Below are 25,094 nucleotides of genomic sequence, written 5' to 3' on the forward strand. Positions count from 1 at the left end.
TGGGATGCCTACCCTAACTAACATTGTGCTTGCAGGTTATGTAAATTTGATCTATCTCGGCGAAGCTTCTTAACTCTCATTTCAAAGCCGTGCGTTTAGCGTGAAGTACAACATCTTGCTCATATCCAGGCCTCGGTGGCGAGCAAGGCCATGCCAATCAATGCAACTGATTTCTAGTAAACAATGATTGAACACACAAACCAGACATCTTTCCTTTAGCTGTGAAACGAGAAAGCTCGTAGTTTCTAGGTTTAGGTTCACTAGGGCTGTCTACGTCCAAAAACATGAAATGCTAGGGAATGGACTATCATTCACAATGATAATTCTGTTTGTTTTGATCAAGCTACTCATTATCAACCGGTACATCCAATTCAGCATCCTCTTCATCAAGAAGTGGCACGAAACGAAAATCCACAAAGCACACTGGGCCTGCCGGGGCTTTCACACCAGCACCGACAGGCCTACCAACCGCATTATTATCGTCCAATTCGATCATGAACTGCAAGCTGAGCACGCCCTGTCGATCGCCTCGGATACTCGCTTTGTTCGCAACAGACATAGCACGCGCCGCCTTCCTGATAAGAGCAAACCGATAGTTCTGCGCGATCCGCTCCCCCATTGAAGACGGTGGGGACACGAGGAAAGTCTCTGTAACAGTCGGTGCCAACTTTGCCCTCGTTGCGCGTACGCGTGAAGAGCCATCATCGGCCAAGACCTTGTGAGACTGCGACTGCGGTCCGGCTTGACTGGCACCACCGACGATTTCATTATTCTGGTCAACTGAGAATTCGACTGTGGATTCACTGAAGGGACCACCGGCACCAGAAAGCGCGAAAAAGGGTTCCCGCGTGGCAGATGCGGATAGCTTTAGAATTGTTGGATTTGAGGAATCGAGTTCGGCAATGGCGTTGTGTAGCCAGGCTGAGCGCATGATTATTTTCATGATGATGGCGTCGCGTTGAAGGGGGATGTCAGTCGCGCCTTCTGCCTCATAGGTCACTAGTTCGCAGGTAGTTTTGACGCCAGATTCGGTGATCGCGATGCTCAGAGGGCTGCCGTGCTGTGCATATTGCAAGGTACACGAGCGGTCCATGAGCAATGTGGGAGCGCTAAATGCACTTGATGCAGGGTTTGTCTGTGGAAGATTGGTATCTCGAATGCCATTGGGTTCGTTGAGATCGTTGATGCCGAAGATTTTCAACGTTTCGAGCAGAGCGGAGAGCGAAACAACGAAGTGCGGATAGGTAATGTCCTCGGAGGAATCGTCATTTTCGATTGATTCTTGGTTATATGGGACGGGTTGTTCGTTGAAAGTGTAGCTGCTGAAAAGGGATTTATCGAGGAAAGCTAGGCCTTGGATGACGCGGCCTTCCTCTACCGAGAATCGTAGGCCATCGGGTGTGATTTGGACCGTGGCCTTGGAGGCAAAGCCAATGCAAGAGAGTAGGGTATAGAGGTGATGGGCATTATTGGAGACACAGGTAAACAACGGCTCCATTGTTGCAGCTGTGCTGGTATATTGAATGGCGTGGGTGAGGTGGCGAAGGAAGTTTTGAGGTCACGAGCTTGTAATGACTTGGGAGATTCTAGCAGTACAGGTCCCTTTGGATTCCCCGCTTATCGTACATGGAGGGAAGAGAGTTGGTAGGGGGTATCACGTTAAACATAGACTCCGACAGCGCAGATCATGAAGACAGATCCAAAACTATCAATGGGAACGAGGTCAGCCTCCAAAAAAAACCGGATTATACCTGTGATGTCGTATTTACTTACCCGAATAGTAATGAAGCCGGCAGACCCACGGAGGTGAGGCTCAGGAATGAACGGTCTGATTGGAGTTAGTGTCAGGCAATTCGGAATTGGCTTCATCGTTGGTGGGTAAGGAACTCACTCAGACCGAAAAGACCAGTAAAAATGACCGCTAGAACTGAGTCAGTAATGTCAACCAACATGAGGCCAGTTGTTCGTACCGAGCAGAAGTAGACAGAAGCCGACAAAGAATTGGCTATCCTTGGGCACAAGAGGTTGGAATGGAGATGCGGAGGCTGCCTCCCAGACTTCGTTCAGAGACATGAGTGATGTGATAGGTGGTGATGGAATGGAATAGAGTAGAGTATCAATTAGTTAACAAAGGTGAGTTGTACGGGGGGAGGATAGTTACATAGCTGGTCTTAGCGCTTGGCTGATCTGGCCCGATTACGTAACCCTTCAAACTCCGGGGACGACGTGCTCCCCCAAGGAACGCGATCGCAGTCATCGTCCCCTCAATCCACCTATCATGGCCGTTGTTTCACCTAAGAGTGAGTCTAGTTATATCCAGAAGCTGGGATATATACTGACTGATCATCTCATTTATAGGCTCCAAGAGGAAGGCCTCGGAGGAAGCCGCCTCCCCGGATTCACAACAGCAAGCTAGCAAGAAAGCGCGCACCGATTCTCCCGAGAAAGAGGTGTGTTCGGCGATTGGATGTTTGTTTTAGTTCTAAGACACAGCTGACTTTAAATTTCTAGGAGGATGGTCCGCTGGAAAAAACCCCGTTGCGCATCGTGCCTTTCCCCGAAAAGGTGAGAGCTGCCTATCCCCTCATCGCCTCTCGACGCTCCATACGCCCAAAACCATAATGGATCTCCTTTTAACATGTTGGATTAGCCTGCTGTCCTAGAAGAACGCCGTGGAGATATCGAGTTCCGCGTAGTCAATAACGACGGGTCACACGACAGTTTCATTGTCCTCACTGGCTTGAAATGTATCTTTCAAAAACAACTTCCCAAAATGCCAAAGGACTACATCGCCCGACTCGTGTATGATCGATCGCATTTGTCTATTGCGATTGTGAAACATCCGTTGGAAGTGGTCGGGTATGTCAAATGAATATGGGGATCATACATGGATGATGCTGACGGGAACACCCCCAGAGGAATTACATATCGCCCGTTCAATAGTCGCAAATTTGCCGAGATTGTATTCTGTGCCATTTCGTCCGACCAACAGGTCAAAGGTTACGGCGCGCATCTTATGTCCCATTTGAAGGTATGTTCGAAAACTTGCAGCCACCAGGCTATTCAAGCCTAATGTTTATTGCGCAGGACTACGTGAAAGCCACCTCTCCCATCATGCATTTTCTCACCTATGCCGACAATTACGCCATTGGATACTTCAAAAAACAAGGGTTTACGAAGGAGATCACGCTGGACAAATCTATTTGGATGGGCTACATCAAGGACTACGAGGGAGGTACTATTATGCAGTGCACCATGCTACCAAAGATACGGTACCTTGAAATGGGTCGCATGCTTCTGAAACAAAAAGAGGCTGTCCAAGCGAAGATTCGTGCATTCAGCCGGTCGCATATTGTTCATCAGGCACCAAAGGACTGGAAGAATGGCGTCAGCAAAATCGATCCTCTCTCCATCACTGCCGTCAAGGAATCTGGATGGTCTCCGGACATGGATGAGCTAGCTCGCCAACCCCGGCATGGGCCGAACTACAATCAACTCTTGCATCTGCTCAATGATATGCAAAACCACAGTGCAGCCTGGCCATTCACCCAACCTGTGAATCGCGACGAGGTTCCCGATTACTACGAGGTGATCCTGGAGCCGATGGACTTGTCCACGATGGAGGAGAAACACGAGAAGGACATGTACCCCACTCCACAGGATTTTATCAAGGATGCGACATTAATCTTTGAGAACTGTCGACGTTATAACAATGAGAGCACTCCTTACGCCAAGAGTGCTAACAAACTTGAGAAGTTTATGTATCAGCAGATACGAAACATTCCTGAGTGGTCGGTAAGTGCAAAGGTTACAAGGGCCCGTCTTCAAGGTAGCATGCTAACATCCGATTTTCTAGCATCTGGGCGAAGGGCAATAGGACGGCTAGTTCTCCCTCGTTTGGACAGTGTGGTCTTCTTTCTCTTCTTTTTTTTTTTTTTTTTTTTTTTTTTTTTTTTTTTTTTTTTTTCGCGACGGTGTTTAGATGGGATGGCGTTCGGAGGGACTCGGTTTAGCAATACCCTGTGGATAGTTTTTAAGGAGCATAAGAACCGAAAGGTGCTATGAAAATATGAATGATCAAGAAATTGAAGTTGATGATAGAATATATTAAATATTAAGAGTACGGAGTACATATTAAACATTAAGAACCCCCCTATGATGCAATGTTCCTCACGCGTAGTGACAGGTGGGGCCGGATGATTGTTGTTGCGGTGTTGTTTCATCTCCGAGAATCCTGGGCGACGGCAGTTTGCGAGTGTGGCTGGGCGATCTGCTTGTTCGCCCTCACCTTCGCCCTGACTGAGCCTGGTCTCGTTCGTTTTACCCCCCTAGTTCATGGGATTTCTTGCTTCTTCATTCCTCTGAGTTCCTGGCTGCTGTAGAGCGGCTGTTGGCCAAATTTGTGCGACAATACTGTGGTTCCCAGGGGCTTCTCCTATCCGGTCAACATTGCGTGTCCCGCGGCGCCAGACTCGATTCTTTTCGCTACCTCCTCTTTTGGATACCCACAAGGGTCTCTCTCGTTCTTTTCCCGACTCTCGGCAAACCTCTTGAAATTTCCTACGACCAATTGTTGTGTTGAAACCCCATTATCTACGCGATTTCCGATCCAACACGTTCTCTACCCCCTTTTGCGGCCCCTCCTCGACTTTTCGAACTTGTGGTGGAAATTTACCGGTTACGAATCATCGACAAGTTGCCCAAAATGGCCTCACCAGATTCCTTTCTTGATGTGGAGCAGCGAAACCGTCTGCCCACTCTCTTCGAAGTCCTCAGTCGCCGCACACTAGCACCCGTCGACCTCTTCTCCTTTTACATTTACATGCGAGACCAGCAGCGCTCGGTGGATTACTTGGACTTCTGGTAAGGCTGGCCGCGCGCCGACAAATCAATACAGATTCTAATCATTGACTTTTCATTACACAGGTTGGACGTTTCACAGCACATGTCCCTATGCCGCCACTATGTTCGGGAACTTCGGCGGTCCGTCCTTGTCGCAACGCCTGATATGGAGAGGGCCGACAGCAAGCGGTCATCTGCGATGTTGGAAAACCTGGAAAACCTGGGTGATATCCCTTTAGTGGAGGCTGGGCCTTCACGATTACAGACCAACGAGAAGGACAGAGATGCCGACCACCGCCTCTCTGCTTTCTTGCGCTCTGAAGGCGCTCCTTCCTCACATTCGCCCCAGAACAGCATTGGATCTCAATCAGCATATCGCACCCCATCCAACGATGTGCAACCCCGCCCCAGCGACGGTACCCGGAATGATGACTCGACCTCTCCTGGACACACTGTGGCTCGTAACGATATCCGTGCAAGTGCCGAAAAGATTCTTTACACCTACCTTCTACCTGGCTCTGAGCGAGAAATTATCCTTCCCGAAACAATGGTTTCCACCATTATCAACCTGATCGAAGACGACAACCGTGACGATCCCGAGGTATTCGACCCCGCCAAGGATTACGTCTTCCAAGCTATGGAGCGTGATGCATTCCCAGGCTTCTTGCAGGCCAAGGCACTGGGAAATCTCGTTCCTTTGAGCATTATCGCTCGTTTGGCCTTCGCCCTTATCAGTTTCGGAGGTGGATTCTGGGGTGCTTTTTATGTGGTGCTCCGCAACAAGCCTCGCGGCATTCGCTGCTGGGTTATTCTCCCATTTGCCGTGGCGGCCTACTTCATTGTCTCCTATCAGTACAAGATAGATCCCGCCATGGCATTCTTTGGCTATAGCGAGTACACTTTCATGAACTGGGCCCCGATCCGCGAACCATACGTCCGAAAGCTCCTCAACAAGCGCGCTCTGGTCACTGCGGCAATCGCTTTCCTGAGCGCTGCTGCTTTGAGTATTTTGTTCATCTTCGTCCCTGGTACTATGCTGTAAACCAGTTTTTACCTGCCCTAATGATCAACCTCACCGCTCTGTTGTTTTCTGATTCCCGTGCAATGCCCGAGGCGTGACCCAGGTCCTTTCAGTGTCTGCATCCGTATGCTTTAGTGGAATGTTTCTCAAGCTGGCGTCTGGATTCTACTATTCTGGCTTGCTTCTGCGAAGCATAATATTTCAACCCCATTACTCTCAGTTCGCTTCGCAGTCTGTCCTTCTAAGGCAGTGTAATTGCGCCGAGTATGACTTTACCCCCACCCCCCTCTCTCTCCCTTTTCACCATCAACCGTTGGCGACCACGCCTCTTCTCCTTGCCGTGTCCATATTCGCCATCTCTTTTGCCGTCTTTTCCCTTCTACCAATACCCCTTCTGACATTCCATCTATTGTCTTTTGTCTTTTGTATCTATGTTCTCTACGAGTCTTGCCACTAGGGCATCACGAATACATTTCTTGTTGTCGAAGAGCAGAAGCAATGTATACGGAATCATATCAATTAAAATTCACCACCTTGAGGGGTAAATCTAGTCAGGTATGAGAGTCATAGCATTCATCAGCATGCCAAATGTAGAGCCATATGCTGGTATATCTGCGTCGTATTGTTTACTAGGCTCTTCACTTAGGCCTTCCTCCAAGAATGCGCTTTGAATGCCTGCTCCCACCACGAGACGGCCCTTCATCAATATCCATCCGAGAACCAGCCTCAGCACCTTCAGTAGATTCCCAGAACCCATCATCACGATCGATATCATCGGCTTCCCGCTTATTGCCCGGAACCCCGCCGCCAGCACCCCACCGCCCAACCGGCCGACGCCCAAAGGCATCGAGTTTCCCACGCGACGAACCGCCCGAAGAGGCATCGACAGAGGAGCCACCCGTTGCCTTTCGCCGTTCCATGGCTTCCTCGATGCGTTTTTGGTATGCCTGGTCCTTGGCATGGCGCGCCGTCGCATTGGATTTAACCCGCGCAATCTCGGCTTCCAAATCGGATACTACTTCTCCGCATCGGGCTTCCCATTCGGTCAGGAGGGAGATCATTTTCGGGAGAGCCTGTGGCTGGACGTCGCGGAGGGGCGCGACGGCGGTGACGTTCACGTTGGGTGGGGTCGTTGCGGGGGAGAGACGGGCGGATATCAAGTTTGCGTAGATGGCTGTTGTGACCAGGGACTCTAGCTCGGCGGTTGAGGAGAAAGAGAGTGCGTTCATGAGGGCTGAGTAGGTTAGAGATTCGGCGGATGCAGCGAGAGAGAGGAGAGAGAGGAGGCGGAGTTTGAGAGATTGTTCGCTGCTCAGTTTCGGGAGGTTGGGTGTTTCTGTGATGGGGAGGGGATGCAGTTAGCTCTCACCGTACACAAGGTGGATTATTTTCAGAACAATAGTTAAGGGGTTTGAGGTGATCGTACCCTGGTATTCCTGCCATGTGCCCCAGGCGAAGATCTGTAGCAACTTCAGGTAGGCCTGGTATTCGGCGGGGGTGTCTGGAGAGGCTAGGGCTTGAACTGTTTCGGTTTCGAGGAGCTCGGCGAAGACGTAGGTTTGGGGGCTCGATGTGGCATTTGTAATTAGGTTGGCTATGAAGCGCGGGGAAGTGGCACTATTGGAGTTGGCGAGGTGGATGAATGGCTGTAGAGCCTCCAGGGCTCGGCCATGTGTTTGGTCCATGGTGTGTGGTAAATCGGCTGGTGGCCTGAGTGGCCTGGGTCGCCTTGATATTAGAATGAATTGTGAAGAGTAAGCGAGGAGAGTAAGTGAGGGGGTAGTGGGCTTGTGAAGCAAGAGAGTGTGATGAGTTGGAGATGGAGATGGAGATGGAGATGGAGTTAGAGTTGGTGTCGTGAAGCGGAGCGGAGCTTGTTTGCATTGTATGCACTAGTAGTCTTGAAGTACAGTGTAAAGTCAACAACATGAATGGGTTTCCAGGGTACTATTCTAGTATTTTAGTATTCTAGAAGTCAAAAGTGAGGGCTGGTACGGAGTACAGTAAATCAAGATATGTAGAAATTGCCTCTGCTCGTAGGGGCAATTCCCACATATCACTCTCGTACTCTGGTATGTAAACCACGCCTTACCAGATTCGGGAATGGATCCATTCAGTCCTTCAGTCCATCTGATTAGTTGGTTTCAAGGCTAGTGTGATCTTATCACAATCTCCTAAGGAAGGTTCTCATGCCAAGCCTGATCTGAGGATTTAACTCTCATGGTATCTCCTAGCACCATAACGTAGATATAGTTCGCTATGGTGTCACTGCACTGGTTCATGGATTATGCTGGTACCTGTTCGTATTGCTTCCTGCTAGTCCCATAACCATATTCCTAGGGAATCCCTGTTCCGACCTCTCCGATCGAGTCCAGCTCCACCTGGCTAGATTGCCTTCGCAATGCTAGGGACTCCTAGGGTTGTTTTGAAACGCTCAAGGGTGGGTTGACAGCATTTGACAGCCCTCTGACACACTACTGTTTCATGCCTCCATCCCAGTAGACCCTTCAATTCCGGTGTTGATATATCTGAAGAATTCCAAGCTCCTCGGCGACCACAATTGGGAACTGGCCCGCCCTTGTGCACTTGCATAGATTGGCTTGAAAGGGCGGAGTAGGCGACGCATTCCTTCACGCGGCGGAGACGATCCCGATCCACCCCCCCATGCCCATGCGTAATCTCCCTCTTTTCTTTCTTTCTGGCTCCCTTTAACCGACGAGGTATTTGAACTTCCCATTTCTTCCATTTTCCCCCCTCTTTCAGAGACGTGGCCTTTGTTTTGCTTTGCCTCGTTCGGCCGCTATTGTCTTGTCCCTCTCCATGCGGGAATGATCTGATCGGACTTGGTCGATCCGACGCCATCCGTCACTTTACCCTTTATCACGCTATCCTCTCATCACATCGCCTCTAGGCGCTGTCTCTCGCCCTGCGCGGTCTTAAGAACTATCGCCCTCATGCAATAATCGATCGCCTCGCCACTTCCTCCCCTTCCTTCCATCCCCTCCTCATGTCCGCCGAACAAAGTGGTGCGGCTGATGCGATAGCCGCCCAGCGAATCCCCGCCATGGCTACAACCACTGTCAAGATCGATGGAATGACTTGCGGAGCATGCACCTCGGCCGTCGAAAGCGCATTCAGGGGTATCGACGGTGCTGGCGATGTCTCTGTTAGTCTCATCATGGGCCGCGCCGCCATTCAACACGATCCCTCCATACTGGCCCCAGCCAAGGTGGCGGAGATGATCGAAGACTGCGGCTTTGACGCCGTCGTTCTGTCAACGGAAGAACGGATTCAGACTACAGACACCGGCTCCTCCGATCTCTCATCCGCGCGACCCTCCGCGACGACCCTCGCTGTCGAAGGCATGACCTGCGGCGCATGTACATCCGCGGTGGAAGGCGGGCTAAAGGACGTCACCGGTGTGACCTCTGTGAATGTATCGCTCTTATCGGAGCGCGCGGTGGTGGAACATAATGCGGGAGAAATTTCTTCAGACCAAATCGCAGAACTCATCGAAGATCGAGGCTTTGGAGCACGCGTGCTGGAAACAAAACCTTTATCGGGCCCCGAAAGTCATTCGAACCTCGCCGACACCACTGAAAATAAATCCGGCCACGCTGTTACCACCATTGCAGTGGGAGGTATGACCTGTGGCGCATGTACATCCAGTGTTCAGAATGCCTTTGACAACGTGGATGGTGTTTTCCAATTCAATATCAGCCTCCTGGCCGAGCGTGCTGTCATTGTGCATGATCCGTCAATCCTGTCGGCCAAAGATCTTGCGGTAATAGTGGAGGATTCTGGATTTGATGCGTCGATCGTATCATCTGAAGCCCAGGAACCACTCTCAAAGAAAACCCAGCAAATCAACCTAAGTATGCATGGCCTGCGGGATGCCGCTTCCGCTGTGGCGTTGGAAGACGATCTTCAAAGTCGTCCCGGGATCAAATCGGCCTCAATAAATATGGCCAACAATCAGCTACTTGTGGCTTTCGACACATCCGTCATCGGGGTTCGGTCTATATTTGAGATTATCGAGGCGGCTGGGTATAATGCCCTAATTACAGATACGGATGACACCAATGCACAGCTTGAGTCTTTGGCCAAAACAAAAGAGATTCAGGAATGGCGACGGGCATTCATGACCTCATTATCCTTTGCGGTCCCCGTCTTCATCATCAACATGATCTTGCCCATGTATCTGCCCGGCCTCGACTTTGGCAAGTTCAGAATCCTCCCAGGCCTCTACTTGGGAGATCTACTCTGCCTCTGCCTGACGATTCCTGTACAATTCGGGATAGGGCGACGATTCTATGTCACCAGTTATAAATCTCTCAAGCATAAGTCCCCTACTATGGATGTCCTGGTCATTCTAGGAACTTCTGCCGCATTTTTTTACAGCTGCTTCACCATGATCATGGCTCTACTCGACGACCAACATATGCGACCAAGCACTGTTTTCGATACGAGCACTATGCTGATCACATTTATCACACTGGGGCGCTGGCTAGAGAACCGCGCCAAGGGACAGACATCTGCTGCCCTGTCTCGGTTAATGTCGTTGACCCCCTCTATGACCAGTATTTACGAGGACTCTATCGCGGCCGAAAAATTGGCCGCTAGCTGGGCCCCCGAAGGCGCTCCAGATGCTTCCAACTCGACTCTGACTGACGAAGCCTCGGTAAACCAAAAAATCATCCCCACTGAATTGATTCAAGTCGGCGACATTGTCATCCTTCGTCCTGGTGACAAGATCTCTGCCGATGGGTTGATTATTCGAGGCGAAAGCTATGTCGACGAAAGTATGATCACTGGCGAGGCCTTACCCATTCATAAGAAGAAAGGCAGTCATGTCATTGCCGGAACTGTAAATGGCACCAGCTCCATCGATTTCAAAGTCATTCGGGCCGGTAAAGATACCCACCTCAGCCAAATCGTCAAATTGGTCCAGGACGCGCAAACAAGCCGAGCACCCATCCAACGTATGGCGGATATTGTGGCGGGCTATTTTGTCCCCACGATTATCGGTCTGGGTTTAATCACCTTTTTTGGCTGGATGTTCCTCAGTCATGTCTTGAACAATCCGCCACTGATATTCCAGTCTAAAGATAGTGGTGGTCGAGTCATGGTCTGCCTGAAGCTTTGCATCTCGGTCATTGTTTTTGCCTGTCCTTGCGCTCTAGGCCTCAGCACTCCTACGGCAGTCATGGTCGGCACTGGCGTGGGTGCCGAGCATGGCATTCTTGTCAAGGGAGGCGCCGTTCTAGAGGCTGCTACTAAGGTCAACCATGTTGTCTTTGATAAGACTGGCACATTAACAACTGGCAAAATGAGCGTGTCTCAAGCACAGATCGAGTCTCACTGGACTGCCAATGATTGGCGGCGTCGACTCTGGTGGCTCATCGTTGGTCTCGCAGAGATGGGTAGTGAGCACCCCATCGGTCATGCTATCATGTCCGAGGCCAAAACCCAATCTGGAAATGGGATAGAGGATGGATTGCCTGGAAGTGTCGGCGACTTCGATGCCTGTGTAGGAAAGGGTATATCTGCCACCGTCGAGCCTACATCAAGTGTCGAGCGCGTTCGCTACCAAGTTCTTATTGGAAATGCGGAGTTCCTTCGGTCAAAAGACATTCCTGTCCCTGTTTCAGCGGACCCGGAGTCTTCCAATGCTCCAGAAAGTGCAGCGTCTGCGGCGGTACCTAAACCCAACGTTGTTTCCGGTGTCACCCGGATTCATGTCGCGATTGACAACCGATATGCAGGAACTATCTCTCTCTTGGACAGCCTCAAGATTACAGCCGTTGCAGCTGTGGCAGCCCTACATCGCATGGGAATTTCGACATCAATGGTGACTGGTGACACGTTATCTACAGCACTGACAATCGCCTCTGCTGTCGGAATCCCCTCTGCCTCTGTTCATGCATCCGCCTCACCATCCGACAAGCGTGTCATTATATCTTCTCTCCAATCAAACGGAGACCGTGTTGCAATGGTCGGTGATGGCATTAATGATTCTCCCGCTCTTGCAACCGCATCCGTGGGAATTGCCCTGGCGTCGGGAACCGATGTGGCCGTGGAGGCAGCAGACATTGTCCTCATGCGTCCAGATGATCTCCTCTCCGTCCCTGCCAGTCTTTCTCTTTCGCGCGCAGTTTTCACGCGGATCAAGCTGAACCTGATGTGGGCTTGCTTGTACAACATCATTGGCTTGCCATTCGCTATGGGCATTTTCCTACCTTTCACAGGACTCATGCTTCCCCCAATGGCAGCAGGCGCCGCAATGGCCCTATCCAGTGTCTCGGTAGTTGTCAGCAGCTTACTTCTGAAACTCTGGCGCCGTCCGTCATGGATGGACACCGAACGTCTCGAAAAGGAGCTGGGCTCCGGCTCCATTCCCATCAATGGCGCACGTCATAGCCGTAAGTCTAGTTGGTGGGCACCTGCGAAGATTCTTTCAACAGACCAACCAGCTGTACTGCGTCGGGTTGGTGACATTGCCTCCGCGCTATGGTCGATGATTACCGGTAAGCGGACCGTTATCCGTGAGGATGAGGGTTATGTCCCGCTTCAGACCGTAGACTCTCCCGTTTAATCGGGACTCTACATTTGATGATATTTATTCTTTGCATGTTTTCCATATGTTGATATCTGTATGATCTTGAACGTGTTTATTGGGTATTCGGGCCTGGGCTTTGATTTTGGTTGATACAAACAATGGCGTCTGTGGAAATTATTCGTTTGCGTGTTCGATACCTCTGCTGCACAAATGCATTCAACATCTCAAGTTTATTCTGATTCGATCGTAGTCTCTGGATGCGACTCACGGCTTTGGATAGTATCTCATACTTTTTACTCCATACTAGCCATGAACAACGTACAGATTTACTAAACCATAATGGCCTCTATGAAGTCATGGACAATATCAAACCGTATGCCATCTGGGTTTGTGAAGTTCAACCCCTCGTCTAGGAGAATATGCTGCTTTTTAGTAAAATGTCTTGGAGTACGAAAGAGGAATACTCACACCAAAGCTCATCCGCCTCAGGATGCGGCCCAACAACTCCAACCCAATCTTTACCAAAAGGTGTAACCGAAGCGGCAATATCGCCATTACTTGAGTATCCCTGAAGCTCGGCCTTGGACTGAAGACGATTCTCCTCAAATGCATCATATTAAAGATATGTCAGACAGTATCAGTGGTTACTTCATGAAATTTTGGGAAACAGGCTTCCCATATGTCCTCAAAGTGTTTCTGCGTGGTGTAGTGGACAAGTCTCACGGTACCCGTTAGCTCATCGACGAAGACCAAGCCACCACAGTATGAGCTTAGCTGCTTAATGTCTGTGATATTCAACTAATCGAACTCGTGAGAACTGATCTCAATCGCAAGCGCATGTTCAAGCTGAGCCACAGTGAGAGGACCTTTTGCGTTCGCGATCCATCCTATAGTTCTCTTCGCAAGCTCTACGACATCTGCACTTTGATGCTCAATCCTCTTGACGGTTTCGCTATAAGCATGCTCGTAAACGTTGTACTGAGATCCAGAGTTAAATTTAGTTATCATATTTCGAACCCTCTTCTCGTTTCCCTGATCGAGGAGTAAATTGAAGTAGAGTCGAACGAGAAGAAACCTTGGCTATGTCAGTAGTGCACTTTTTTCCGGCTCTAGATATGCTTACATCCCACGAGCAGCTTCCGTGATACCATCTTTGATGCACTGCTTCAGATTCGGCCTTTGCTGCACAAAATCCGGAAGTTCAACTATACGTGAGTCCAAGTAAGATTGGATGTCTTCACGCCTGGGTTTAATCTCAACAGAAACGTAAGTCTGAAGGTAAGCTGCAATTTAAGTGTTGGGTCGAGAAATTGCCAGTATACTAATGCCTGTTTGGACACTGAGACTGACAAGCTGGTGAAGGAATGGTTGACGAACACTGACGAGGCCGTCGGAAACTGAGCGTTCATCAAGTGCATCAATAATGAAGAAAACTCTTGTGCTTGTAGCAATAATAAATTTCAACTCGCAGGTGATTGGACTTTTGGAGGGACGAGTCTTCTTTTTTTTTACGTGACTCGTATACATTGACTTGACACCATCAGGGATCAAGGCGTCGAAGCCCGACAGCTAGTCATTGGCGTCAGCAATTATGGCAGAAGTTTCCAGATGAAGGACGCGTCCTGCTCCGGTCCCTTCTGCACCTTTACTGGAGATAGAAATCACTCCATGGCCTATGCCGCTCCTTGCACGTCAACTGCTGGCTACATCTCCAACGCTGAGATCAACGACATAATCAAGAACCACGGGAGCTATTCCATCGTCAAGTCGTCCATTGACAAGGCTTCTGACTCCATGCTTAGTTGTTTCGTGAAATGCTACTACATTGGTTGATTTTCTTCCTCTCGTACCTGAGCGTAACACGAAAAAGGCGATGTATTGGTCAGAATTGAGCTCAATAAAGACAAGTGATTGTCGATGGCTGAATAATCTAAAGCTTCCCAGCTGCGGCGTAGCGGTCATTTGGTTGACACTTTGTAAACCACCCCATATATTTGTCCTCGATGTAAGGTGCTATACCAGTACCTGGATACACCGCCTCGCGCCCGTGGGCAAACCGCGCTAGCGCCTGTTCTGCATGCGCTTCAGCGTCATATCCATATACATCCAGCACCGTCTGAGGGTCATCGTAGAGATTGCTGCTGCGAACCAAATATTTCCCTTCAAGCGACGGTGCCATTGCCGCATCGCGAGCCTGTTGCTTAGGGCCATCCGGTAAGTGCCAGATGGCACCATTCAGAAAAGAGACCTGTTGTTTCATAAAGGCTTTTGGCATCCGCTCGAGCTCGTATATATTGATGGCTTCGCGAAGACTCAGCTTTCCGCGAGTAACTGCCCCGACGCACTTTGCGAGGAAAGCTCCGTCTTCCATGGACGTAGCAGCCCCTTGCGCCATATGGTTTACCATTGAGTGCGCTGCATCCCCCATCAAAACCACATTCTTCTGTGGGGAGGACCATGATTGCAAGGGCCCGGTCACCAATAGCGGCCAGCGTGACTGCCAGTATACAGAACGTCAGCAGCAATCCAGAATTTCTCGAAAGGGAGTAAAGCTAACAGTCTCGGTGATCATATCGACAATGCGTTTAATCCGAGGATCAAAGTCTTTGTATGCATCCCGCATTTCCTCGACAGGAACATTCGGTTGGGTACTATAGACCTTCTCCGGACGATGATGCGAGAGCACCAGGTTGAATGTTTCGCCCCCACTGATGGGATAAGTGATAATATAGGCATTATGTCCCATCCAGACCTCCATCGTCAACTTTTGAATGAGCTCCTTTGCAATTGGGTCCTGCCGGATACGGTCATACGGTATAATCGCCCGGTAAGCAGAGTTGGTAGTTTTGGCGTCCGGCTTTATGTTCGGAAACAGCGTACTTCGGACAATGCTGTTTACGCCATCAGCACCCACGCAGAGGTCGAAATGATATTTATCCCCTTTTTGTGTTTCGACCGTGACTTCATCCTTCTCCTGATAGTCAAGTGAGATGACGCGACTGTTAATATGAATCGCTGCTCCCAGACGCGTGGCCACGGCCGCGAGACCTTGGTGGAGATGAGCACGATGAACAAGCCACCACGGTCTGCCCAATGCTCTTTCGACAATTGGTATTTCGGTATGTCCGACAAGAGTGCCATCTTTGCGGCGCATATTCAGTTCTTCGATTTGAACCAAGTTGTCTCCTATCACATCCGCAACGCCCCATTTCTGCAGCAGAACCGATACATTCGGCGTCATCTGGATCCCGGCCCCGATCTTTTTTCTATGAGCTCCTGCATGCGACAATATTTGCTGACTGCTAAGGTTAACTTACTTCGAGCAATTCATCCGCTGCTTCCAGGACAGTGACATCCACCCCTGCACGTCGAAAGGCAATGGCAGCTGCCAGCCCTCCTATTCCTGCGCCGATGATTCCAACATGAACACGCTGAGTCGCCTGTAGATATTAGTACAAAGTCAAGCATTCGAGAAGCAGCCTTCTCACCATGTTCCACGTTCCGGGTTTATAGAGCAACTTGTGGTAGAGAATAAAATAGCTTAGGATTGCACTTGATACAACAAGTCATGGGGATACCGAAAGGATATATATATACTTGCAACTACTCTATTTTCGCACTCCCCGGGCTGCCCATTCGGGGAGTTAGGCATTCCGGCCCAGCCGTGGGGGGGTAGGATACCCCGGATTCCCCGCATCCGCTGACTGAGGCTGGACGGCACGTACGCCTGTGGGACTTCTAAACCCACGCGAGACGGAATTGGTGGCGCATGTGGGGTAAAGTTGAGGTGTTAAATAATATTCGAACGATAATGCCGACACACGGGGATTGTCAAATGATCATAGCATTGGCTAGATATTTTACTGTCATTACCTGACCCGCTGGGCCGCCGGGCCGTCAGGGGTTCGGTGCCGCACTATTATCCAGCGGATCTAATTCTTACTATACTATCCTTCTCTGTGAAAGATCCTCTACATCATCTATCAGCAGGTACGCTAAGCTGTCTGCCTTAAGTTTATTTTTCTCACTCCTACGGCAATGCCGGATACTGAGACTATTGCTCCTTCCGCGGCGAAACCATCTCGAAAGGCTCGAACAGCCGAACCGCCCAGCTTGTACCTACATGGCCCCTTCTCTGTTTGCTCCACTACAGCTAACTCGTAGTTAATGCCTCACTATTCCGAGGACCCTACCAAGAAGCTGCAACCCTAACCAATCATGAATTCGCCAAAGTCCACGGGGGGGTACCAAGTCGGAGCTGTGAAGAGAAAAGAGCCCGGTTGAATATTCGGTAGGAAAGTCGAAAGCAAGCCTATTATCAAAACATGGCTCTTCAGAAACTGTGCATTGTGCAGGTGAGAGCTGTTAGCGGTTTTTTGAGACAATTGCTGAAGCGTGGGCAGGGCCAGCCTTGGAATGGCAGGCAGTTTGCATCTGTGCGGGATAACTAACTGAGAGGATCCAATATTGCAGATAGCTGCGAAAGATATTCTTGACACCGCTCAACAACAGGGTTTCCCGGGTCAAGCTGACGCAGTGCTTCAGCCGCCGTGTCAATACAGGGCCGGGAATGGCTAACCATGATCCAGGCTGACGGGTTGCGGTCACGCTCCTTCGATGCCACGATGAGGGAGCCGAAAATAACTAGTGCTGCATTGAAGGCTGTGTTACATCAGCTTCAGTTTCCTTGAAGTCAAATATAACAGAACTCCACCTACTGTAATAGAGTGAATAATTCCATGCACCCAAGAACTCACGTCGCCAGCCACTACCGGCAGACATATTGTGTACAATCGAGATAATCGACATAGCAGATTCAACACAGCTAATGACGCTGCTCAGACCCATTTGCTGAAGCAGCCGCGTTTCAGACGTCGCCAGCGTGTCGCCTTGTGTCTGAACTGGGTCGAGGAGGCTCTCTAAGCAGCGGCGATGCACCAGGATTCGAAGGTTATTATAGCGCACGGAGAGGACTACCTCGAATCGATGGCGGATTATCGAGCCAGTATCCATCTTCTCAACGTCATCCAGACTTAAGGGGCTGTCGCATACTTTCAGGCCCAGGGAGGGCAACTGCTGAAGTCGCCATTCATCGAGCTGGCGCTGCCCTTCGAGGATCCCGGACATGGCGTCTATAGGGCTCGTGGAAACTTCGAACCCTAAATTGGCCCCGTAGCACGATTCGAGCACGTTATAAAGTATAACGTATAGCTTTCTGTATATTATTAGCGAAAGATCACTGTCTTCCAATTTACATGGAAAATCAAGTCAGAGCTCACACTGCAGCCGTAAAAAAAAGAGCCGTCCAACATTCGATAAGTATTAGACTCCGCGGGCGAGCTCAACATTTGCAAGTCCTGGGAGGGCATTTCCAGCTTCACGTAAAATTCAGGTATGGTACACGGGCGACCAAAAGTCATGCTTAAAGTACTAGAATGACCGAATCAACGCAATGCGCAAGACCTCATAAAGAGCTGTCCTCACCGGTCAAGAAGGACACATCCAAACCAGGTGCGTTTACGAGTCTCACATTCCGCTGGAGGAAATCCCCGATTTGCATCTGGAGAGTGTAGACCTAATTGATACGCCGCAGATATTGCCAACCCATGTGCCGTCCAAGCTTGCACTGACTTTTGGGTACCTTGTAGGTACTGACCCAGGATTAGGAGATATTGCACTGCATCGGAATTAGCTCGTTGACATACTGCGAAGAACAAGGTCAGCTCCTGCATCGACACTCACCCATCTCTAAGCTGGCATTCCGTTTGGAATCTCGATCACAGAGGCCATTTGCTCTTTGATAATACACATCGGATTCCTGTATTCGTTTCTCCGCAGGCATGTCACCTTTGGTTGACAGACTTGCTGCGATAGCAAGGACGATGTTGAGCAGACCGAGCCAGGTTCTACGAACCTTGCGAAATCTTTCCTTCTTCATCTGAAAGTATGTCTCGCAGAATGATTTTTCATGGATAAAAGGCAGAAGCTGTCCGGTCTTATGGAAGTACTGCTGAATAAGACTCCACGTACGTTCCTCGCTTGGTAGAGCGTAGATGTTGACTGCCGCACTCAAATTAATGTTTTCAACACTCACCGGGCGGCCCGTAGATGGGGATTTGGCACCGTTGACCGTCCCACAGGTCCTCTGCGACGAGGACGGGACCAGGGCCGGGTCCCCTATGCGGACTTGTCTTTGCTATCGCTCGGGATATACACCGCAGAAATGCAATATTAGAAGAAGACCCTTGCACAATTAGCGCCCAGGGGTGCCACCAACAATCCCATATAGGTAGACAATTAGCATACCGAAGAAACCGCAATTCTCTTCGTCTGTAAACTGAAGCGCTCCCATTCCGTCTACCGAGCTCTCAGATACATCAATTTCTCTCAGAGGCTCTGTTGTATTCTCGCCCCTGGGATCTGGTGCTGCTGCTGAGGCAGTTGAAGAGTCCTGTACATCTTTCAATGGGTCTTCTGACCCCCTACTCGGGCCTTCACTCGATTCTTTGCCGTCTATGGGCGCCGATGAACTATGGTCCTGGAGCTGCCGTATTGATGCTTCCATCTTCTCTAGTCGCTGCTCCAGTTCCAGGATATAGCTTGGACATTTGTTAACATCGTCGCCTACAGATCGCTCGCAAAAGACCTGTCGATGGCAGTGGAGGGGAATTGAATGCTCTTCACCTTTTTCTCAAGGTCAAATTATTCGGACCAGCACCCTCGGAATACAAACATTCGATTTCCAGTTCGCGGCATAGGGCACATGGCCGATCACCTGAACACTAGATGAGATTCCGGTCAGCCCGGCTGGCTTTCAGGCACCATTCGAATCGAGGCGGACTGCGTCCTCACCCGGGATTTCCTGTGCCGACAAGATTGGCAGGCCAATGTGGCCCTGCGCCGTTTATTCGACTGCGGCACGGACGGAGACATGGTTTGAATGGGCGCTCGTGGAATTAGGATACATGCATCCCCTGCAGTTATCGAAGGGCAATCGCCAGGCATTCTCTTTCAGATCCAACCGAGGGTAATGCGTGGTAAGGAAGCCTTTCCCCGGAGACTCCAATTCTCCCCACTCGCATTTCCCGCTGTCTTTTCCGGGAATGATTGGCAGTTTCGCAGAAACCCAGCTCTTTTCGGCGAAGGAAAGAGACGATCGCATCCGACTGGCACGCTCAGTTAAGCTACTTCCCCACACCAGCCTAACTCCCCGGTCACAACCAAATCCCGGTTCGACGGTTCGACGGTTCGACATCTTAACCATTCCATTTGTCCGGGTGGCGTTTCCGCTTGACTGGACCATTAGAAGCCCGCTCCCGGGCGAGTATATAGAGCCCAGTTGAACTTTGCAAACTGAATATTCGGTAGACTCTCCACTTCAACGCCTTCTCCTTTATCATATTTATCATACGGACCACGCAAGGCTCAACTGACAGGCATAATGTCTCCTACGCAAATTGTACGAGTCCCTCACTTGGGGGGTATCGATGCTTCCTATCATATGCCCTACCCGTATGATGCAAAGAAGCCCACGCTTGTTCTCGTCAACTCCTTCACCACCTCCGTGGATCTCTACCAGAAACAATATGATGACAAAGCGTTGACGGACTCCATGAATCTACTGGCCATAGAACTGCTTGGCCATGGCCAAACACGAACCAAGCGTGAGAATTGGACCTATTGGGATACCGCGGAGATGAATTTGCAGGTCTTGGATGCCCTCGGCATTGAAAAGGCCTTTGTGCTCGGTACGAGCCAAGGTGGTTGGATCACTGTTCGAATGGCGCTTATGCGACCGGAGAAGGTACGTGAATCCCAGATAGGCACACGAGTATGACATGGCCCCATCTCAAACGTCCAGTAGATCCAAGGAATCATCCCGCTTGGAACCTCGCTGGACAACGAATCTGAGCGCACACGCCAGCTTAATTGCTGGAATGGCCCCGGGCTCCTGCGCCCCAATATTACGAAGTGGACTACAAACGAGCCTTCTCAAGACTTTGAGCCGGACACCGGGTACTGTGACTTCCTTATTGACATTGGTTTCAATGAATGCGCCCCGGAGCTCCGCGAATTCTGGCGGAAGACGATCAAGGCCAACTATCGTGGCGATGACGGTCGTCGACGTATCCGGATGGCGGCCATTAACCTTGCTGAACGAGATGGACTGCATTCCCGCCTGTCCGATGTTCGGTGTCCTGTGCTGTGGCTACACGTAAGTTTCTACCGTCGGACAGCTTCATGTCCACTTGCCAAGAGAAGGCTTTGGCTAAATCCATCTTGCGATGTATAGGGTACCAAAGACGTGGTGTACTCGATCGCAAACGCTCAAGAGGAGATCAAGATGTTCGTGAACTCTCCGGATGCACAGTTAGTGACGGTGGAAGCTGGGGCTCATTTCTTGAGTGGCTCTCATCCGAACGAAGTAGACAAGGCCCTGATTGAATTTGTGATGAAGTACAACTGATATCTTGAGATTCATTGTTGAGGGGTGGTAATTAACCACGGAGACTGTCGGCTATTAACACAGTTATGGCTTAAAGGTCGCTAAGTTATTTCTGAGAAGTTCCGGCCGTGATCGTGGATTAGCCTCGTGGGAGGAAGTATATAAGTTTGAAAATGAATTTCTTGACTTCGAAAGTGGCTGGTGGCCCCTGCATTGTTATACCGATATACAAGGGAGACGCTGCGTGCTGGGTCCTTACGGCCCAGTCATTCGGTCACTTGCTCGAGCATCCAAATAAAGATCTATCCAGCTTACTTTAGTTCGCCTGGCATGATACTGTCATAGCGGTGGCCGGCTCAAGCCAAGTGACGGTGGCAGCGCTGCACTTGTTTGATAGCAACGAGGATATGAGGCGATTTCTCGATGGACTGATTTGTGTTTTGTTCTCTGTCTATGAAGTGCGTGGGTGTGGGTGCCTTGGCTCTCAGCTTGCGCTGATCAATCTATGCCGTACATCGCAGTCAGAATCCACCTATAACCTCCCACAACCTTATCATTTGGCCTGTAGAGTTTCTGTTTGCTCTCGGTGGCTATATACAATCTTGCCTAACCCACTGTAACCCCGATCGCCATCTCCCGCTGTGGCTGGCAATACTCGTTCTTCTTACCAACGACAACCTTTGCATATTTTCTTACTGGAGGTTAACTGCGAGAATCGACCGGCGCTCGCCAGCCCGATCGTTACTTCGACACATTTTCTGCTATCTTTTCATGCTCTCGAACGCCCTCCTAATTGTCTCAGTAGTGGGAGGCCTGATGGGCCGTCAGCTACTGTGTTTTGAGGTGAGTCACTCTATCCTAGATTTATCACGCGACTTACTGATTAGCACAGTTTCACACTTCACACTTGATACTGGAACGATGCTACGCATCGTTCCTCGCCTCCAGAATCCTGCCAGTAAGGCTAGTGACATGTATCATTCTGTGTGAGCTAGAGAAAGAATGTGTTACAGGTCAAGCGAAAGGAGATCAATTCGGTACCAAAGACGAAAGTATCGAAGCTAGAGAGAGAAAGAAGGAGAGATCGGAATCATGGGGGATTCCTGTTTATCCCAGCCGACGATTGTCCTGTTTGTCTCTACGCCAAACTTCCATCTTGCATCAACCTCAACCTCCCATTGCCCGCTCTCTCAGTCACATCTTGTCAGACCGTCACATTGCCCTCTTCCTCAAGAGGACCTGGCCCACCAGGTCTGTACACGGCATCAGGTCTATCACCATCAGGATGATCGGGTTCAAACTGGTCATTCAGCGCGGCTTCTGCCCACAAAGCTAGCCGTTTCTGCGGCCCTGGTTGATCTGGGTGACAGCGATGGAATTCCATGATTTTCTCTGGCGCGTTCTTGAAATTCCTTGCAGGATCCCATGCGTCATCATCTTCATCTCCTTGACCAAGCCACCTCACACGATACTGAGATTTGCGGTAGCGCAGGCGTACAGCGATAATCCTGTCGAACTCCCATTCATTCTCCTCGTCAACGACGACTGGCGGTGGCAGGTCTTGGATCTGCCCTGAGCAGAGGCTCTCTGCGTGCAGCGCGACGCAATTTCTCAGCTGCAAAGACCGGATGCACGCGAGTCGAATCCGGCAACCTCAGTTTGTATGCGTTCTGGCCAATCTTCTCGATGACGGGTGAAAAGGCAGCCGTTTCTGGCGTCAAAAGTGGTCATTTTCGGCGTCATCTTCACAGGTCCCTATATTCTATATGTAAAATTGAGCACCAAATTTCAGGATTGGAGTATATGCTGAGTATCTGCACACCATGTATAAGGATCTTCGCATGAATCAGTGAGTCTCAATTTACGTTGTTAATGCGTAAGGCATGGAAATGTCTCTCGCATACATACATTCAAAGGTGGGCGTAAATCATTTTGTCTAACTTTTGAGCATTCTCTTTTGAGCATTCCCTTTTGCGCACTAACCTCGGTTCTTTCTTCTTTCCATTATATTGTAATAGAACTTAGGCAATCTGACCCACATGAGTTTCAGTAAAATCGTTCAAAATGCTGCAGGTAAGTCTGACGATAGTTCCCCCAGACTAATTCTCTTCTATGCAAGCTGAAGACACATTGGCGCCACCTTTGCGTGTCGCGCAAACAAATGCCAAAGAATCGAGAAGTTTTCGCCTAAGAAGGTCGGCTCTCTGTGTATTTGTACATTCCTGAGAGTCTAGACCGTACACACTGTACTTGGTTCAGAGCTTTTAGAAGACTGTTTCTAAAAATTGCTTTTGGGGATTACCTGACAGTGAATAAATAGCCATAACTTCTTTGATAATTTGAAAAAGAGAAAATAAGCCTTACCTTGGATATTCAACTTTTAAAGAAGAATACTAGTGATAACCACCGAATTAAAAGTCAACGACATCCGCTCTCGACCCGGCCTCCCTTTGAAATATATGATTAAGAGATAAGGCCTTAAGTCTGGCCGCCCTAGTTAGATAGACCTCGTAAGTGTGGGTTGGATATTCAAATTCTGTATCTGTCCTCGGTAAATTACCGTTAGCATTAATAAACCACTCAAGATCAGAGCTTGATTAATTTATCTATATACTCAGAGTTAATACCCAATGTATCATTACATCGATATTTTTTAGGTAAATAAAAAGGTCATGCTATATTTATAAAAACCTATTTTCTAGAATTAATGAAACAGTACCTCTTATTCTGACATCTCCGACTTCTCAAGATAGGCAAGACATACTACGTCGGCTGTATATCGAGAATTACTTTCATCTACTTAAAATAATAATAAACCACACTGACTATTCACCATAAGTTAACCGTTGTGCTGTATATCGTGTATTTATACACTCCTACAGTAATCTTTTCAGGTACTTTTACAATAGCAGTATCCCACATCGTGATAGTATGATTGGTACTCAGCATAGAACGGTACAGAGCATCTAGTAGCCACATTTTGTCAATATAAGCTTTTGAGCGTATAGCCCGCTTCCCATCTACTTAAGCTTCCTGGCAAACTTCCCTTCTTGTATACAGCCATACGTAGACAACGATATAGCGCCCGTCCGGCAAGCGGCATAGGTTACAGACCTTGGTAAAATATGACAAGACGTGAATGAGAGCGAATATATAGCGACAATCAGCAAATTTATAAATCTGCTAAAAAGTTTAAACCCTCCCCAGGAATAAGGCATCCCAGCCGCGCATATTATGAATCTTACCGACCTCGGGAGCTATCACCGAAATCAGCTAGATGGTATTCAACATGGCTCAAATGTGGACAATCTTGCATCTGTGTACGATCGTAAGCCACCTATCATGGCTCTTGAAAATGTCGATCCTAACTATATGACCTCAAGAAATGTGCCGAGTTACGATTCAGGAGACAGATTCCCTTTGTGTTTCCACCTTCTGTACCAACACCCACCTCCAGGACTGCTGCAGCTCGGAGCAAGAACATGTTCCATTGGCCGGATGCTCGATAGACAATCAGCCACGCACGTTGAGTTGGCTTAGAGTCTCTCGGCATCGCCGACTTCGTTAAAATAGGACACCCGAGTCAGTTGTCGGCTCCCGAGCCTCAAATGACAGGCATGTAATGATGAAAATCGCTGTAAAGAAGGTCTTATTCGTCTAAGGACTCGGAGTCTATGCAATGGATTGATCTGTTCGGAGGAGGCCGGTTCTTGTACAAAAGTATACAAATCGGACCGACTTCCCACTGTATCAATCTACGTTTTTGCTCCACAAAGATAGCACACCTCACTGACACTGCATGATGATGCTGTTTACCGATGTCTAGAGTAATTTGGTGGTTCAGTGATTCCAAATTCAAGTTAGTCTTTCTCCGCTCCGACGAATAAACAGGCATCTTTGGCCGACTCGGCGCAAGTGTGTGTGGCGCCACGGACCGAGAGCCTCGACCGCCAGGAAATTCAGAGCGAGCATCGAATCTTCCAGCTGCCCACTACGAGGAGATTCCGGTTGTCGGCTTGCTAGCGCTACCTCGGATTTTGTCTCTCATTCTCAATCTTGCTTCTTCAAGCCACCGGGGGTTGGCCGTAGCTTAAATGGCTTACCATACTTTGGGCTCTTAGGGCTCGGGGACGCATGTCGGCGCAATGTCAACCATTGAGGAACTAGCGAGCAAATTACAAGCTACACCCAAGACTACAAAGCCTCCGCCACGTATGATGCCTTAA

The 25,094-nt window shown here is 49.5% G+C and overlaps 10 protein-coding genes across 10 annotated transcripts; 4 read left to right on the forward strand and 6 right to left on the reverse strand.

Moving 5' to 3' along the window:
* Positions 1-343: 343 nt before the first annotated feature.
* On the reverse strand, positions 344-1,498 carry N7481_005477 (putative DNA repair protein Rad1; the record flags this gene model as incomplete). Its single annotated transcript, XM_057264696.1, has 1 exon — positions 344-1,498. One exon carries the CDS (start codon positions 1,496-1,498, stop codon positions 344-346), a length of 1,155 nt encoding a protein of 384 aa, XP_057122416.1.
* A 161-nt stretch (positions 1,499-1,659) lies between these two features.
* On the reverse strand, positions 1,660-2,073 carry N7481_005478 (OST5 family protein; the record flags this gene model as incomplete). The annotated part of the gene is made up of 4 exons (XM_057264697.1): positions 1,660-1,705; positions 1,774-1,828; positions 1,892-1,921; positions 1,971-2,073. The coding sequence occupies 4 exons, from the start codon at positions 2,071-2,073 to the stop codon at positions 1,660-1,662; spliced, it is 234 nt and encodes a 77-aa protein (XP_057122417.1).
* Positions 2,074-2,278: 205 nt separating this feature from the next.
* gcnE (histone acetyltransferase GCN5) lies at positions 2,279-3,877 on the forward strand (the record flags this gene model as incomplete). The annotated part of the gene is made up of 7 exons (XM_057264698.1): positions 2,279-2,300; positions 2,359-2,450; positions 2,512-2,565; positions 2,651-2,859; positions 2,917-3,031; positions 3,088-3,795; positions 3,857-3,877. 7 exons carry the CDS (start codon positions 2,279-2,281, stop codon positions 3,875-3,877), a joined length of 1,221 nt encoding a protein of 406 aa, XP_057122418.1.
* Positions 3,878-4,705: 828 nt separating this feature from the next.
* Positions 4,706-5,884, forward strand: rgsB (uncharacterized protein; the record flags this gene model as incomplete). The annotated part of the gene is made up of 2 exons (XM_057264699.1): positions 4,706-4,863; positions 4,927-5,884. The coding sequence occupies 2 exons, from the start codon at positions 4,706-4,708 to the stop codon at positions 5,882-5,884; spliced, it is 1,116 nt and encodes a 371-aa protein (XP_057122419.1).
* Positions 5,885-6,501: 617 nt separating this feature from the next.
* N7481_005481 (uncharacterized protein) lies at positions 6,502-7,548 on the reverse strand (the record flags this gene model as incomplete). Its single annotated transcript, XM_057264700.1, has 2 exons — positions 6,502-7,199; positions 7,290-7,548. The coding sequence occupies 2 exons, from the start codon at positions 7,546-7,548 to the stop codon at positions 6,502-6,504; spliced, it is 957 nt and encodes a 318-aa protein (XP_057122420.1).
* A 1,322-nt stretch (positions 7,549-8,870) lies between these two features.
* Positions 8,871-12,458, forward strand: ctpA (Cu(2+)-transporting P-type ATPase CCC2; the record flags this gene model as incomplete). The annotated part of the gene is made up of 1 exon (XM_057264701.1): positions 8,871-12,458. One exon carries the CDS (start codon positions 8,871-8,873, stop codon positions 12,456-12,458), a length of 3,588 nt encoding a protein of 1,195 aa, XP_057122421.1.
* A 1,894-nt stretch (positions 12,459-14,352) lies between these two features.
* On the reverse strand, positions 14,353-15,913 carry N7481_005483 (uncharacterized protein; the record flags this gene model as incomplete). Its single annotated transcript, XM_057264702.1, has 4 exons — positions 14,353-14,919; positions 14,980-15,681; positions 15,740-15,862; positions 15,911-15,913. 4 exons carry the CDS (start codon positions 15,911-15,913, stop codon positions 14,353-14,355), a joined length of 1,395 nt encoding a protein of 464 aa, XP_057122422.1.
* Positions 15,914-16,869: 956 nt separating this feature from the next.
* Positions 16,870-18,987, reverse strand: N7481_005484 (fungal specific transcription factor domain-containing protein; the record flags this gene model as incomplete). The annotated part of the gene is made up of 5 exons (XM_057264703.1): positions 16,870-17,084; positions 17,141-17,637; positions 17,907-18,099; positions 18,165-18,599; positions 18,729-18,987. 5 exons carry the CDS (start codon positions 18,985-18,987, stop codon positions 16,870-16,872), a joined length of 1,599 nt encoding a protein of 532 aa, XP_057122423.1.
* Positions 18,988-19,863: 876 nt separating this feature from the next.
* Positions 19,864-20,889, forward strand: N7481_005485 (alpha/beta fold hydrolase; the record flags this gene model as incomplete). Its single annotated transcript, XM_057264704.1, has 3 exons — positions 19,864-20,226; positions 20,287-20,637; positions 20,716-20,889. The coding sequence occupies 3 exons, from the start codon at positions 19,864-19,866 to the stop codon at positions 20,887-20,889; spliced, it is 888 nt and encodes a 295-aa protein (XP_057122424.1).
* A 1,183-nt stretch (positions 20,890-22,072) lies between these two features.
* Positions 22,073-22,873, reverse strand: N7481_005486 (uncharacterized protein; the record flags this gene model as incomplete). Its single annotated transcript, XM_057264705.1, has 2 exons — positions 22,073-22,440; positions 22,852-22,873. The coding sequence occupies 2 exons, from the start codon at positions 22,871-22,873 to the stop codon at positions 22,073-22,075; spliced, it is 390 nt and encodes a 129-aa protein (XP_057122425.1).
* Positions 22,874-25,094: the final 2,221 nt, after the last annotated feature.

This window comes from Penicillium waksmanii (assembly GCF_028829765.1).
Source record: "Penicillium waksmanii strain IBT 27052 chromosome Unknown utg000005l:1.0-5232799.0:1.0-5237142.0, whole genome shotgun sequence".
NCBI lineage: Eukaryota > Fungi > Ascomycota > Eurotiomycetes > Eurotiales > Aspergillaceae > Penicillium > Penicillium waksmanii.